General features: G+C 38.4%; 1 protein-coding gene across 1 annotated transcript; it reads right to left on the bottom strand.

Moving 5' to 3' along the window:
- Window positions 1–4,575: 4,575 nt before the first annotated feature.
- On the bottom strand, window positions 4,576–7,381 carry LOC145134332 (receptor-like protein 1). The gene is made up of 3 exons (XM_079069196.1): window positions 7,280–7,381; window positions 6,958–7,104; window positions 4,576–6,856 (listed from the first exon to the last, which is right to left on the bottom strand). The coding sequence occupies exons 1-3, from the start codon at window positions 7,284–7,286 to the stop codon at window positions 4,644–4,646; spliced, it is 2,367 nt and encodes a 788-aa protein (XP_078925322.1). The 5' UTR covers window positions 7,287–7,381; the 3' UTR covers window positions 4,576–4,643.
- Window positions 7,382–16,103: the final 8,722 nt, after the last annotated feature.

Below are 16,103 nucleotides of genomic sequence, written 5' to 3'. Positions count from 1 at the left end.
TTATCATGCATAATATGCAATGGGGACATTGCATAAATTAAGTGTGAGGTAGGGGGTTGGTTACATTTAGTCCAAATTTAGAATCTTAATTTTTAAAAAATTTTGCATAAAAATTGCTAGGGTTTAATTTATAAAACTTTGGTAAAAGCAATCAGGGTTCATGCTAGTATTATGTTTGATGATTCTATGAGGACCCAAATGTTTAGTTGAGCCTATACACGTTATAATGCATTTGTGGCCCCTCTTATTCTAGTGAAATCATGGGACAAAAACACTACCTCGCTTAGTTTGAGGGACGCAACATGTTTAGCATCGTGTACTTGAAATGTATCCAGGAAGACTAGTACCTTTAACCAATAAGGGTTGAAGTTAAGCTCCCTTGCGTAAGCATGTAGGGAATGAGTGAAAAAAGTGAGATATTATTAAAAAAGAGAGAGAGAGAAATTACCAAAAAGTTGGAAGAGTTTTGGAGCTATAAAAGAATAAAATTGAAGATTAAAATTCTAAAGAATTCAAAAGTTGAAGATACAAAAAATTAAACAAAAAGGTGGTGAATTCAAGAAATCAAAGATCAAATGTTCAAGAAAGTGAAGAATTCAAGAGCTCCATTGTGGTACAAAAGTGTAATTTTTCTAGATTATGTGTGCTTGGGTAGCTTAACCAAAAATACCTTGAGGTTAAGAGAGTTTTTTGCGGATGGATTCGGAGGGATGCATAAAATGAGCGTTGTTCAAAAGAAGTGGGCGAGTGTTTATGAGGATTATAAGTATTTAGAATTGAGGGGGGGGGGGGTCCTTAGGAAAAATTTTAGACACAAATGCATGCGTTGCGGTCTTGGCATATTGGCTTGTTTTATGTGGTATTAGTGTGTTAAAATTCAGCTTTGCTTGGGGGCAAGCAAAAGTCAAGTGTGGTGTATTTTGATATGTGCATATTTAGTTACATATTTTGTCTAAAATCCTAATACTTTTTGGCTAATTTGTCCTAATTATTGAACAAAAGGTACTTAATTGTGTTTAAATTGTATTTGCAGCCTAAAAGACAAGCTCGAGTTAAAAAGGAAGTGGGATTAACAGAAGGAAGCTTGGGGAACAAAGAAAGAAGAAAATGAAGCTAAAAGAATGAAGAACTCGGCGAGTTGGCTGTCTACTTGCCGAGTAGACACGAATCTTCGCGAACCATCGGGTGCCTTACCGTGCACGGATTTTATGTGAGGGACTCGGCGAGTCGGTCTTTGGACTCGACCTGTTTTCAGAAAACTATATAAAGGGCACAAACTCACGAGACAAGGACTTCTCTCTGGATACCTTGGCGACTCAGCTGCGATTGAAGGGTTATTGAAGCTCTGGAGTTCGAAGATTTCACCCTAGAGTTCAATTCGAAAGTGATTAAAGGCAACATATACGCTCTTCTTCTTAATTTATTGAACAAAACCATGTTTTTACTTCTAGATTTCGTTTTTGAGTTATTATTTGCTGTAATTATGAGCTAAAACTCGTAACTTCTGTTTAGGGTAGATTAGCTTGTTAATATAGTTTGATTTTATGGTGTGGATTATTTGATTTGGTGAAAACTGTTTTGCTAAGCTTGTAATCGATCCTTATGTGTTGTCAATAACTGTTTTTCTGTTAATTACCAAGTCTATTAAGTTGCATTAACATCCTCTTGATTACTTGCTTCATATGATTTATGTGAAAACAACATTATATGCCTAGTATTAGTGAATATGAACCTAGGATTAATAGAAAACATGTAAGTTAATGTGTAAGCTTGTGTAATGAACAACCATACAAGATGTTGATTAAATTAGTCATTTAATTAGCTAAACTACAAGTCTTACTTAACCCGAATCAAAATACTAGGAAATTCATTAGTTTAACCAATTGGCCACTGTTTGAATTAATTTGTTTTCTAAGGATTAGTAATAGTGAACACGAGTCTAATCACATTTATCGATAGCCAATGACAATATAATCCATTGCACTTGCCATAACATCAACTATAGAAACAAGTGAGTCAAACCTAAACAGAAGTCTCTTTTATTAATTGAATCTAGTTATCTTCAATTTCCTTAGCTGCTAGTTGTTTTTGTTTTGTTTAAAGTATTAGTTAATTGTTAAGTTTCTAGTCTTGCAAAACTAGAGAAAACCCCTTCTTTTATTATTTGTTTTAATTAGGTAATTTTAGTATTTAATTTAGCTGATACCGTTCCTGTGTTCGATACCCTGCTTGCTTAAACTAAACTGCTATCGATAGGTACACTGCATGTGTGTGTTTGTTTTTATTTGAGTTTGTTAGGATTAAAACTAGTTCGTTTAACACACATCATCTCCTTATGACTTCTTCAACTCTCATAGTTTCTGGATCAACAAATTGCTCTATGGTGGATGCGATTTGCACAAACTTGTTAGGTACTCCCCGAAGTAACTTCTTGACCACGTAGGCCTCTCCTATTGTCTCTCCTAAGGCACGAATGTTGCTAACTATGTTCGTGACTTTGGCAACGAACTCGTCTATCGTTTCTGATTCCTTCACGCTCATCATTTCAAGTTCAGTCTTCAACGTCTGAACCCTAGCTGTCTTCACCCGATCAACCCCTACATACATGGTTTTCAGAGTTTCCCATGCGTCCTTATTTGTTTACTTTTTTGCCAACGATAAGATCATATCTTCTGGAATACCCTGGTTGATAGCCGCCATTGCCATCTTATCTTTTCGAACTTCAACGACTGTATTGGCTGTTCTTGGTTCTACTGCCTCCCAAACACCTTGGGCCTGTATGAAAACTTTCATTTTTGATTGCCCAAGCAACATAATTACTTCTCGAGAGCATGGGGTAGTGTAAGGTGATAGAACCATCTTTGTCACTGTTGTTTCCTGTCATTTCTGTCACTCATGGTTGATACTTGGGCATATACCAGATTCACTCTGATACCAAGCATTGGTGCAGGCCCTGTTCTTGCTATTACAGAGAGGTTTAGAGAGAGTAGAGTAAAAATGCTATTACAGAGAGGTTTAGAGAGAGTAGAGTAAAAAAAACGAGATAGGGCAATTTTCTGTGTTGTTTTTCACTACTTCAAAACAAAAGACGTTACAATCTACTTATCCTATCAATCAGCTAGAAATGTGGAAACACTAAACCACTTAATTTCTAGTTCCTACAAAAAAGGGAAAGTGACCAACATGGCCTTTGAAAACGTCCTACATGAATAAACTGAAAATAAACATAAATGGTCCTCAAACTTTCTGGATTATACCAACAAAGATTTGAATTTGCACTGGGCTTTTATAGTTGTTTGGTTTCTAACTTTTATAGTTACGAATATGTATTTTAAATATTGTTTGACTCATTGAAACAAAATCAACTAAAGTTATCAGCCTATTATAGGATTATGGTCAAGTAGTGACATTCACTGTTTATCTCAAAGTTAGTAAATTCAATAAAAAAATAAGACAAACCCGGTGTTTATGCAATTATATCTTATGGGAGGGCGTATCACGCAAAATGTAGAAAATATGTTGTGTAAGTTATGTAAATTGGCAGATTATACGAGGCAGAAAATAAAGCAGAAACATAACATAAAAGTCATGTTATATAACGATAACCGAGAATAAATAAAAAACATAACACGAAAAACATGTACCAAAAGTAAAGTGGAGGAGGTTCTTTTTATGGATGATCATGGAAAGCTTCCTTAAAGAATCATAAAGGAAGTAATAACATGTAAACATACAATCTTCAACCAATTCTATCCACCTTGTATGCCACCGAGGATTGGTGCAAAGAATTGCAACAAATCCCAATAAGAACACAACACATGGATTGTCGAACAAGAAGTTCTCATATCAATATTCGTGCATTTCTTCTCGAGTGGTGATCTACAAAGAAGTGGATTCCCTTATGCCAAACTATGCTTTCAGTTTTGGAAGTTTGCATGATAGATTTTTATGAGAAACATTAAAGTACTAATTGAATTTTGGCCTATTTTTTTCATATAAAGGAGCCTTCCACAGGGAAAATTTTTACTCTGAGGTCCAACTAAACATGTCTTCTATGAATGGCAGTCATCTCCTCCTACTGTTCACTCGATCATTAAAGCTTCTATTCACGCTTCGATCAAAGCCTCGACACATGACTGGCACCATTTCCTGGGACATCCATCCATCTCTATACTCAAAACATTATCTTCTAGTTTTCCATGACAAATTCCAAGTATTTCTAAATTTTTCTGTAATCCATGCAACATTAATAAAAGTCACAAACTTCCATTTTGTGATTCTACCATCTCTACAATTGCTCCTCTTGAATTGTTCGACTCATTGAAATAAAATCTAACTAATGTTATTAGCCTATTGTAGGATCATTGACAAGTAGTGACATTCACCAATTCATTCAAAGATGGTAAATTCAATAAAAAATAAGAGAAACCTGGTGCTCATGCAATTATATCTCAAGGGAGGGTGTATCATGCAAAATGCTGGAAAATATGGTGTGTAAGTTACTACAAATTGGTAGATTATATGAGACAGAAAATAAAGCAGAAACATAACACAAAAGCCATATGCACAACCCGACACATAACCAAGAATAAAGCATAAACATAACAGGAAAAACATGTACTGAAAGTGAAGCGGAGGAGGTTCTATTCATGGATGATCATGGAAAGCTTCCTTACAGAATCATAAAGGAAGTAATAAAATGTAAACATATAATCTTCAACCGAGTCTAGCCACTTTGTACGCCACCGAGGATTGGTGCAAAGAATTGCAACAAATCCCAATAAGAATACAACACATGTCGAACAAGAACTTCCATAAAAGCATGTCATATCAATATCATACCATTTCTGATCATTGTCTTCTTCAACCGATGAATTGGTCAGATGTGAATTATTCGTGCATTTCTTCTCGAGTGGTGGTCCACAAAGAAGTGGATTCCCTTCATAGCTTGCCTCTGTGAAGGTGCCAAACTGTGCTTTCATTTCTGGGAGTCTGCCTGATAGATTGTTATGAGAAACATTGAAAGTAGATAGAGAGGTAAGCTCAATCAATTCTGATGGAACTTTGCCAGTCAAACCATTTGAAGAAAGGTCCAAGCTCTCTATCTTTGCAAGATTTGAGAAGCTCATTGGAATGGGTCCAATCAGCTGATTATGAGACAGGTTTAAAGCACGAAGTTGAGTTAAGAATCCCAGTTCTTGTGGAATTTCACCTGTTAGCTTGTTACATGAAAAATCCAATCCCGCCATGTAATCAAGGATGTCACCCTTGTAGCTGAGAAAGAGCCTTTTTGTTGTATACTGAACTTGGTCTTGTGTTTCGAATACATCAATAGCGGAGTGGATATATTGCTCCACTCGTAGAATACTCCCATAATGGAAAGCGGGAAGAAGGGTATACGGGGACCCCAGTATGATACTTTTTACGAAAGCAAGGTCAGTTGGGCCAGTTATATTTTGAAGGCATCTCGGTAATGAACCAGAAAGTGAGTTACCGGATAAGTCTAATAAACTCACATTACCTAATTGACACAACTGCTTAGGAATAGAGCCACTGAAGTTGTTTTTTCTTAAAAGAAGAATCCTTAAATCGGATAGTTGGCCAAGAAATTTAGGAATCCTGCCTGACAAGTTGTTGTTGCCAATGTCGAGAGTCAAAATATTATTCAAATTACGAAAGGATTTGGGTATTGATCCCGTGAATTTGTTGGAACCCAAAAGGAGATGCTTCATATTTTGCAAATCTAAACAGGAAGGGATGGGTCCGGAGAAAGAATTTTGTGAGATATCAAGAAATGAAAATCCAGCTGTTCCACAAGGAAACTCACCTTCCAAACTATTATTTCTCACCACAAGTTCAGACATTGTAAAGAAGTTGGGTATCGAATCAGGGATCATACCTGTAAACAAGTTATTGCTAATATCCAAAGTTGTCAGAAACTCACGAGTTTCCTTGCTCCTACTAATTTCAATTTTCCCTGTGAATTGGTTGTTATCTAAGTAAACCCATTCGAGGTAACGCCAACTTAAGTTTCCTGCGAGTACCTGTCCATGCAATTTGTTGTTTGATAGTTTTAAGAATCTCAACCGAGAGACATTTGTAAACAATCCCTTTGGCACTTCTCCTGATAACCCGTTCCTAGATAAATCCAACATCATTAATTCACTCAAATCACCAATTGAGGACGGGACAACGCCACTTAAATCATTCATGGATAAATCCAAAAGACTTATGTTTGGAAAGAAGTTTGGTATATCCTCTGGAATAGTACCTATCATGTGATTTCTAGACATATCCAAAATCTTCATATTAGCATTCCTATACAGTGGCATACTGATAAACAAGTTGTCCGCTAGAAAAAGAGAATCCAGATTCGTATTATTTTTAATCAACCAATCCGGGAAGTGTCCATGCAAGGAATTGTTAGACAAGTCTATTTCCCGTAAGTTGTGTTGGTGAATTAGAAACCCAGGAATAACACGTCCTTTAGGTATTTTCACATGACAGTTAGATAGCTCAAGAATTTCCAACTGGAACATTGGAATCCAGCCTAAAGGTTCTTCTGTTTCCACCTCAAATATGTCATTGTCGCTTCTGAATCGAACCACCTCAAGATTTATAAGATTGGAGAATGAGCTGAAAGGTAATGAACCTTCAAACATGTTATTACTAAAATCGATGTACTCTAGAGATGTAAGATTAGCAATGATTGATGACACAATTATCCCTGTGAATCGATTTGAAGAAAGATCTAACAACTTAAGAGATGGTAGATTTTTCAAACACTGAGGTAGAGTTCCATGGAGCATGTTGTTACTAAGATCCAACTCATGGAGGTTCTTCAACTCACACAACCCTGTCAGAAAGGTTAGTTACAAAAGATTAATATGACTTGCATTTGGCTTCAAAAAGATTACCCAAAAACTCATCAAGGAAAGGTAATAATCACAACAATACCATGATCAAGTATTGAGCCATTGAGCTCATTGTTAGCGAATGAGAGAGCTTTTAGGGAAGATAATGCTTGTATTGCTGAAGGGACACTCCCACTAAAATGGTTGTAGCTCAAATCTAAGACTTCCAGATTGTGAAAAGAGGCAAAAGCTGGATGACAACAAATTAAAAGAGGTTTACTAAACAAAAACCCTGAAAAAAGAATTTGTTACAAGTCATGTATTTATTTATTGATGGTTGAAGCTAGATAGGGTGTCGATGAGTTCTTAATTAAGAGAATAATAGCACGTTGCTATAATATTAAGTAATGACGAAAGAAGGTTACCTTCCATTGGTAGTGTTCCACTGAAACCATTATTGCTCAACAGGAGGATTTCCAAACCAGAAAAATTAAAGAATTCTGAATTAAATAAATCAGTTTCATAAAACTGATTAGCAAATGGAAATTAATAAATAATATTTGTATTTAATTTCTTTATTGATGATTCTTTTAAGATGAACATGCCTTGGACAGGAAACGAGCTTCTCCATAAAAAAGAACTTGTAAGATCAAGAAACTTGAGGGATGGAAGGACACTAAGGCATGATATGATGCTCTTGTTGAATCTCGTGCCTGAAAGATTTATACTCTCCATCCTTTTCAATCTCGATAAGGTCCTACAAGCTGAAAAAAGGAAGGCTCTTCTTAGAGAAACCAAGCATGGTCATGTAAAGTTTGTAATCATGGAAGAATTTAGGCTTCATTAGCATTCGAGAACTTTATCCATTATTCACAAGTTACCATGGCTAGGATAAGCTCATACATGTGGTAGAAAAAAGAGCATCATTTCATTGGACAAACCACGGTCTTATAAAGTTTGTAGTTATGGAAGATTTATGATAGATTGGTGTTCAACTACTTTGGCTATGTTTGGTGTACTAACCGAAAAGCTAGTTGCTAGCCGAAAAACTAGCTGATAACTAAAAAACTAGTTGTTAGCTGATAAAAAATTATATTTGGTAAAACCTAGCTGGAAGATATAAAATAACATAAAATGACATTCTGAAAAATATGTTTTTCATAATTAATTAAGGGTATATTCGGAAAAAAAAAAATAAAAGCTTCTGAAAACTAGTTCAAGTAGCATTTTAAAAAACTAGCTTATAATTTAATTTTGACTTGCTAAACATGACAATTTGAAAAAGCTTGAAATAAGCTAGCTTATTAAGTTTGAAAAATAAGCCAACTTATTAGCTATTTATGTCGTGCCAAACACAGTCTTTATCTTTTGAACTATTCACATGTTACCAGGTCTAAAAGAAGATAATTATTCATTTACCTTGGATATTCGGTGTGTCATTGAACTGGGTATCATGTAAATCCAGCTCCTTCAGGTTAGTCAGATGTGATAATTCTGTCGCACCAAAGAAAAATCATGCATCATATATTATGCATGCTATTTTCAGATGTAAACTTTGAAGCTAGTTTGGTTTGGAGCATTATATGCTCATTAGTCTTTCTACATCAATATAGCTAGATTAGGCAGCCTTATTTAGAGATTAACATCAGTCCAACAAATATATGCCAATTCTCTTTGAGAAACACAACCACAATTAAAATTCAAATCCCTTAACTAAATCATCCCCAACTTCCACACTAAATCAAAAACCCAAATCCTGGGGTTATGGACTTATAGATGTGGATCTGGTGTTAAGGATGTGAGTGTAAACCTACTTGGGTGTGAACCTGCCATGAGTAGCTGCACCACCCTCTTTTGTTGACAAATGAATGCCTCCTTTGTTGACAATAACAACTAGAATTGGCAGCTTCTTTATTTCACACGGTGAACACAATAAATTGTCACAGTACTTATAGTGGCTAGCTTTAGTATAAATAGAAGTTGTAATATCAGTTGTAAGACACCACAAAACAGAGAGTGTACTGTGTAATACTTAGAGTGAGTATTAGAGGGTTGTTTCTTTTTCTTGTAATATTGAGCGTGTAAGCTCTTCTCTTTTGTTCTAGTTCTGAATAAAAGTGTGTTTCAACCCCAACAAGTGGTATCAAAGCTTGGTTAAGCTCCGGGGGAAGCATTCTCTGTTTTTTTGGTCGAAATTTTTTTATCTCAAAAACAATTTCGGAGTACACCGTTGGAAAGGTCTCGTTCTGAGGATTCCAAAAATATATTTTTTTTGAATTTTTTGACCACCGGAAGGCCTCCAAATCACCGGTCAAAGTTGGTCAAATCTGCCGGAAAGGTCGCCGGAAAAACCAGGGTTCGCCGGAGAAGACGACACTGTAGCAAGCACTGTAGCAGTGACATCAGCAGTGACGTCAGCAGCTGACCAAAGTTCTGGAAATTGCAGTTTAGCCCCTGTTCTTCCGGAAAGTGCAATTTGGCCCCTGTTTTTCAGAAAAATTGCAATTTTGGTCCCGTTTTTCAGAAAAATTTCAATTTAGCCCCTGTTTTACTTCTGTAAAAGTTCTATTTGCCCCCTGAACTTATGAAAAGTTCATATTGGTCCCCATACTTCAAAAATATATATATATATATATATATATATATATATATATATATATATATATATATATATATATATATATATATTCTTACTCGTGTATGCCCAAGTATATGTCAAGAATGACTACACCAACCTCGTCATCTTCTCAAGCTGGAGTTGAAAGTTTTCAAAGGATCGGGAAAGACGGTAGCGTTACGTTACACTATCCAATGCTCACGAAGATGAACTACGCGGTGTGGGCCATAAAAATGCGAGTGAATTTACAAGCACAAGGAGTATGGGATGTAATTAAAAATGCAGAAACGGACGAACGTAAAGATCGGATGGCTCTTGCGGCTATTTATCAAGCAATTCCAGAGGACGTACTTCTGATGTTAGCTGAGAAGGACACAGCTAAAGAAGCATGGGAAACGCTCAAGATGATGCATATGGGAGCCGATCGGGTCAAGGAGGCTAAAGCTCAAACCTTGAGAAGTGACTTCGAGGTGATCCGGATGAAAGACAGTGAATCGGTAGATGATTTTTCCATGAGATTGAATACTATCGTAACCGGTATTCGATCTCTAGGTGAAAAGATTGAAGAAATTATGGTTGTGAAGAAGTTTTTGCGAGCCGTACCGATACGATTTATACAAATCGTAACATCGATCGAGCAATTCGGAGATTTGAAGAATATGACGGTGGAAGAAGTTGTGGGTCGTCTTAAGACCCATGAAGAGAGACTTCGAAGCTATGGAGAAAAAGAAGAAGGACCTTCTCTATTGCTTACACATGTCGAGTGGGCATCTCGTTCGAAGCAAACTGGCGAGAGAAACTCGTCAAACACTTCAAGAGGACGAGGAGGACATGGTAACCGAGGCCGGGGACGAGGCCGAGGTCGTGGACGTGGCCAAGGAGGTGGACGCGAGTACAATACAAATCAGAATGACCATAATCCTTCTCGAAAGGATAAAAGTAAAGTCAAATGCTTTACTTGTGAACAATTTGGTCATTATGCTTCGGAGTGTCCAAACAAGAATCGAGGTGAGGAGGCAAACCTCACTCAAGCCAATGAAGAAGAGCCTATTTTAATGATGGCAACCTCACAAGAATATGCACACAAAAAAGTGTCTCTAAGAGAGAAGATTTGTGTTAATCTTCTTGCATCGGGAGAAAGTCGAGTCGAGTCTGAGGTATGGTATCTCGACAACGGTGCTAGCAAACACATGACTGGAGACCGCTCAAAGTTTCGCGAACTAGATGAGCACGTTACGGGCCATGTGAAATTTGGGGATGGTTCGATCGTCGCTATTTTAGGAAAATGGTCGATTTTATTCGATAGCAAAAATGGCGACCAAAGACTCCTTAATGAGGTATATTTCATTCCAAGTCTAAAAAACAATATTATTAGTCTTGGACAAATGACGGAGGAAGGGAGTCGGGTCATAATGGATGGGTCGGATCTAACATTGTTTGACAGAAACAAAACTCTACTTTTGAGAGTTAAACGATCCCCAAACCGGTTATATAAAACTCCTTTAAGGACCGGTAGACCGACTTGTCTTTTAGCAACAAAAGACGAACCAGCTTGGATATGGCATTCTAGACTCGGTCATGTTAACTTTCTCGCCTTAAAGAAGTTGTCCGAAAAGAATATGGCAATCGGAGTCCCAAAGATTGAGCACCCAAACCAAGTATGTGAAGGGTGCGTTCTTTCCAAACAAACCTGAATTCCTTTCCCGGATCATGCAGTTTTTCGGGCTCAAAAACCTCTACAACTTGTTCATGCGGACTTATGTGGTCCGATCACACCTACGTCTGTTGGAGGGAGTAAATATTTTCTCTTTTTAGTAGACGATTTTAGCCGATGGATGTGGGTTTACATGCTATCGGAGAAGTCTCAAGCCTTGAGCGCTTTCAAACGGTTCAAGTTGATGGTTGAAAAGAATTCGGGTTATAAAATAAAGACACTTCGAACGGACCGAGGGGGAGAGTTCACTTCAAAAGAATTCTCATTATTTTGTGAAGAAAATGGTATTCAAAGGCATCTTACGACACCATATTCGCCTCAACAGAACGGAGTTGTAGAAAGGCGAAATCGGACCGTTATGGACATGGCAAGAAGTCTGCTCAAAGGTAGAAATGTTCCGGGAGAGTTTTGGGGAGAAGCGGTTAGACATGCAGTTTATCTTCTCAACTGCCTGCCAACAAAAGTACTTCCCGACAAGACGCCTTATGAAACGTGGTTTGGCAAAAAGCCCAACCTTGAACATCTAAAAGTTTTTGGTTGTGTTGCTTTTGCTAAACTTGTAGGTGGTCACTTGAAGAAGCTTGATGATCGAAGTAAGAAGATGGTGTATTTAGGTGTGGAAGATGGAACTAAAGGCAACCGTTTGTTTGATCCGCAAGACCGAAAGTTGCGAGTTAGTCGCGATGTTGTTTTTGACGAAAAAGAAGAATGGAATTGGTACAAAAACAAAGAAGAAGAGATGGCGACTCCTAAGACCTTTACCATAATTGAACCACAACCCCAAATACACCTCGAAACACCTCAAAATGACCCCGAAATCAATCCGAAACAACCAAACAGCCCAGGAATCGATGCTATCCAAGTTGGACAACCATATGCTGAATTTGACGAGCCTGAATCAGCCCACAAACTCCTGTCTCAGCTCCGTTTTCTTCAACATCACCCCATATGGAAAGCCCTTCTAGTGAGATTGGGCCAAGGGGATTGCGTCCGTTAACCAATATTTATTCTGAAACCGAAAATGTGTTCCTTGAACCCGGAGAATTGTTGATGATTGCAGCGGATCAACCCTTGAATTTTAAAGAGGTGGTAACCTCTAAGGCATGGCAGGAGGCTATGCAAACAGAGTTGGATGCAATCGAGAAGAACAAGACATGGCAACTTACCGATTTGCCACCCGGACACAAAGCAATCGGTTTGAAATGGGTGTTTAAAGTGAAGAAAGACAAATTGGGAAAAGTGGTGAAGCATAAAGCTCGACTTGTAGCAAAAGGATTTGTACAAAAGGAAGGAGTCGACTTTGATGAAGTTTTTGCACCGGTAGCACGACTTGACACCGTAAGGCTCATTCTTGCCTTAGCAGCTCAACATGGGTGGGTTGTCCACCATCTCGATGTCAAATCGGCTTTTCTCAATGGAGATCTCAAAGAGGAGGTTTATGTCACCCAACCAGAAGGTTATGTTGATAGCAAGAGCACAAGTGGAATGATTTTCTATCTGGGAAGGAATGCGATAACTTGGCAATCCCAAAAGCAAAAGATTGTTGCTTTGTCCACGTGTGAAGCCGAGTTCATGGCAGCTACAACAGCAGCATGTCAAGCCATTTGGCTTGCTAATCTCGTGAAGGAGCTCACGGGACATCATATTATGCCTATCACCTTATATGTCGATAACAAGTCAGCAATCGCATTGATGAAAAATCCTGTGTTTCATGGTCGAAGCAAACACATTGACATTCGTTATCACTTCATACGAGAATGTGTTGAACGTGGGCAAATTATAGTGGAATATGTCAACTCGAAGGATCAACGGGCGGACATCTTTACAAAGGCTTTAGCATACGTGAAACATGGTGAAATGCGAAACATGATCGGAGTGACGAATCTCGAGCCAAGTTAGGTTTAAGGGGGAGAATGTGAGTGTAAACCTACTTGGGTGTGAACCTGCCATGAGTAGCTGCACCACCCTCTTTTGTTGACAAATGAATGCCTCCTTTGTTGACAATAACAACTAGAATTGGCAGCTTCTTTATTTCACACGGTGAACACAATAAATTGTCACAGTACTTATAGTGGCTAGCTTTAGTATAAATAGAAGTTGTAATATCAGTTGTAAGACACCACAAAACAGAGAGTGTACTGTGTAATACTTAGAGTGAGTATTAGAGGGTTGTTTCTTTTTCTTGTAATATTGAGCGTGTAAGCTCTTCTCTTTTGTTCTAGTTCTGAATAAAAGTGTGTTTCAACCCCAACAAGTGGTATCAAAGCTTGGTTAAGCTCCGGGGGAAGCATTCTCTGTTTTTTTGGTCGAAATTTTTTTATCTCAAAAACAATTTCGGAGTACACCGTTGGAAAGGTCTCGTTCTGAGGATTCCAAAAATATATTTTTTTTGAATTTTTTGACCACCGGAAGGCCTCCAAATCACCGGTCAAAGTTGGTCAAATCTGCCGGAAAGGTCGCCGGAAAAACCAGGGTTCGCCGGAGAAGACGACACTGTAGCAAGCACTGTAGCAGTGACATCAGCAGTGACGTCAGCAGCTGACCAAAGTTCTGGAAATTGCAGTTTAGCCCCTGTTCTTCCGGAAAGTGCAATTTGGCCCCTGTTTTTCAGAAAAATTGCAATTTTGGTCCCGTTTTTCAGAAAAATTTCAATTTAGCCCCTGTTTTACTTCTGTAAAAGTTCTATTTGCCCCCTGAACTTATGAAAAGTTCATATTGGTCCCCATACTTCAAAATATATATATATATATATATATATATATATATATATATATATATATATATATATATTCTTACTCGTGTATGCCCAAGTATATGTCAAGAATGACTACACCAACCTCGTCATCTTCTCAAGCTGGAGTTGAAAGTTTTCAAAGGATCGGGAAAGACGGTAGCGTTACGTTACACTATCCAATGCTCACGAAGATGAACTACGCGGTGTGGGCCATAAAAATGCGAGTGAATTTACAAGCACAAGGAGTATGGGATGTAATTAAAAATGCAGAAACGGACGAACGTAAAGATCGGATGGCTCTTGCGGCTATTTATCAAGCAATTCCAGAGGACGTACTTCTGATGTTAGCTGAGAAGGACACAGCTAAAGAAGCATGGGAAACGCTCAAGATGATGCATATGGGAGCCGATCGGGTCAAGGAGGCTAAAGCTCAAACCTTGAGAAGTGACTTCGAGGTGATCCGGATGAAAGACAGTGAATCGGTAGATGATTTTTCCATGAGATTGAATACTATCGTAACCGGTATTCGATCTCTAGGTGAAAAGATTGAAGAAATTATGGTTGTGAAGAAGTTTTTGCGAGCCGTACCGATACGATTTATACAAATCGTAACATCGATCGAGCAATTCGGAGATTTGAAGAATATGACGGTGGAAGAAGTTGTGGGTCGTCTTAAGACCCATGAAGAGAGACTTCGAAGCTATGGAGAAAAAGAAGAAGGACCTTCTCTATTGCTTACACATGTCGAGTGGGCATCTCGTTCGAAGCAAACTGGCGAGAGAAACTCGTCAAACACTTCAAGAGGACGAGGAGGACATGGTAACCGAGGCCGGGGACGAGGCCGAGGTCGTGGACGTGGCCAAGGAGGTGGACGCGAGTACAATACAAATCAGAATGACCATAATCCTTCTCGAAAGGATAAAAGTAAAGTCAAATGCTTTACTTGTGAACAATTTGGTCATTATGCTTCGGAGTGTCCAAACAAGAATCGAGGTGAGGAGGCAAACCTCACTCAAGCCAATGAAGAAGAGCCTATTTTAATGATGGCAACCTCACAAGAATATGCACACAAAAAAGTGTCTCTAAGAGAGAAGATTTGTGTTAATCTTCTTGCATCGGGAGAAAGTCGAGTCGAGTCTGAGGTATGGTATCTCGACAACGGTGCTAGCAAACACATGACTGGAGACCGCTCAAAGTTTCGCGAACTAGATGAGCACGTTACGGGCCATGTGAAATTTGGGGATGGTTCGATCGTCGCTATTTTAGGAAAATGGTCGATTTTATTCGATAGCAAAAATGGCGACCAAAGACTCCTTAATGAGGTATATTTCATTCCAAGTCTAAAAAACAATATTATTAGTCTTGGACAAATGACGGAGGAAGGGAGTCGGGTCATAATGGATGGGTCGGATCTAACATTGTTTGACAGAAACAAAACTCTACTTTTGAGAGTTAAACGATCCCCAAACCGGTTATATAAAACTCCTTTAAGGACCGGTAGACCGACTTGTCTTTTAGCAACAAAAGACGAACCAGCTTGGATATGGCATTCTAGACTCGGTCATGTTAACTTTCTCGCCTTAAAGAAGTTGTCCGAAAAGAATATGGCAATCGGAGTCCCAAAGATTGAGCACCCAAACCAAGTATGTGAAGGGTGCGTTCTTTCCAAACAAACCTGAATTCCTTTCCCGGATCATGCAGTTTTTCGGGCTCAAAAACCTCTACAACTTGTTCATGCGGACTTATGTGGTCCGATCACACCTACGTCTGTTGGAGGGAGTAAATATTTTCTCTTTTTAGTAGACGATTTTAGCCGATGGATGTGGGTTTACATGCTATCGGAGAAGTCTCAAGCCTTGAGCGCTTTCAAACGGTTCAAGTTGATGGTTGAAAAGAATTCGGGTTATAAAATAAAGACACTTCGAACGGACCGAGGGGGAGAGTTCACTTCAAAAGAATTCTCATTATTTTGTGAAGAAAATGGTATTCAAAGGCATCTTACGACACCATATTCGCCTCAACAGAACGGAGTTGTAGAAAGGCGAAATCGGACCGTTATGGACATGGCAAGAAGTCTGCTCAAAGGTAGAAATGTTCCGGGAGAGTTTTGGGGAGAAGCGGTTAGACATGCAGTTTATCTTCTCAACTGCCTGCCAACAAAAGTACTTCCCGACAAGACGCCTT

This window comes from Lactuca virosa, chromosome 8, assembly GCF_052849685.1.
Source record: "Lactuca virosa cultivar CGN04683 chromosome 8, Lactuca_virosa_CGN04683_v6, whole genome shotgun sequence".
NCBI classification, from domain to species: domain Eukaryota; kingdom Viridiplantae; phylum Streptophyta; class Magnoliopsida; order Asterales; family Asteraceae; genus Lactuca; species Lactuca virosa.
Note: the sequence above shows the minus strand (reverse complement) of the source record. Positions and strands in the feature narration are given on the sequence as shown.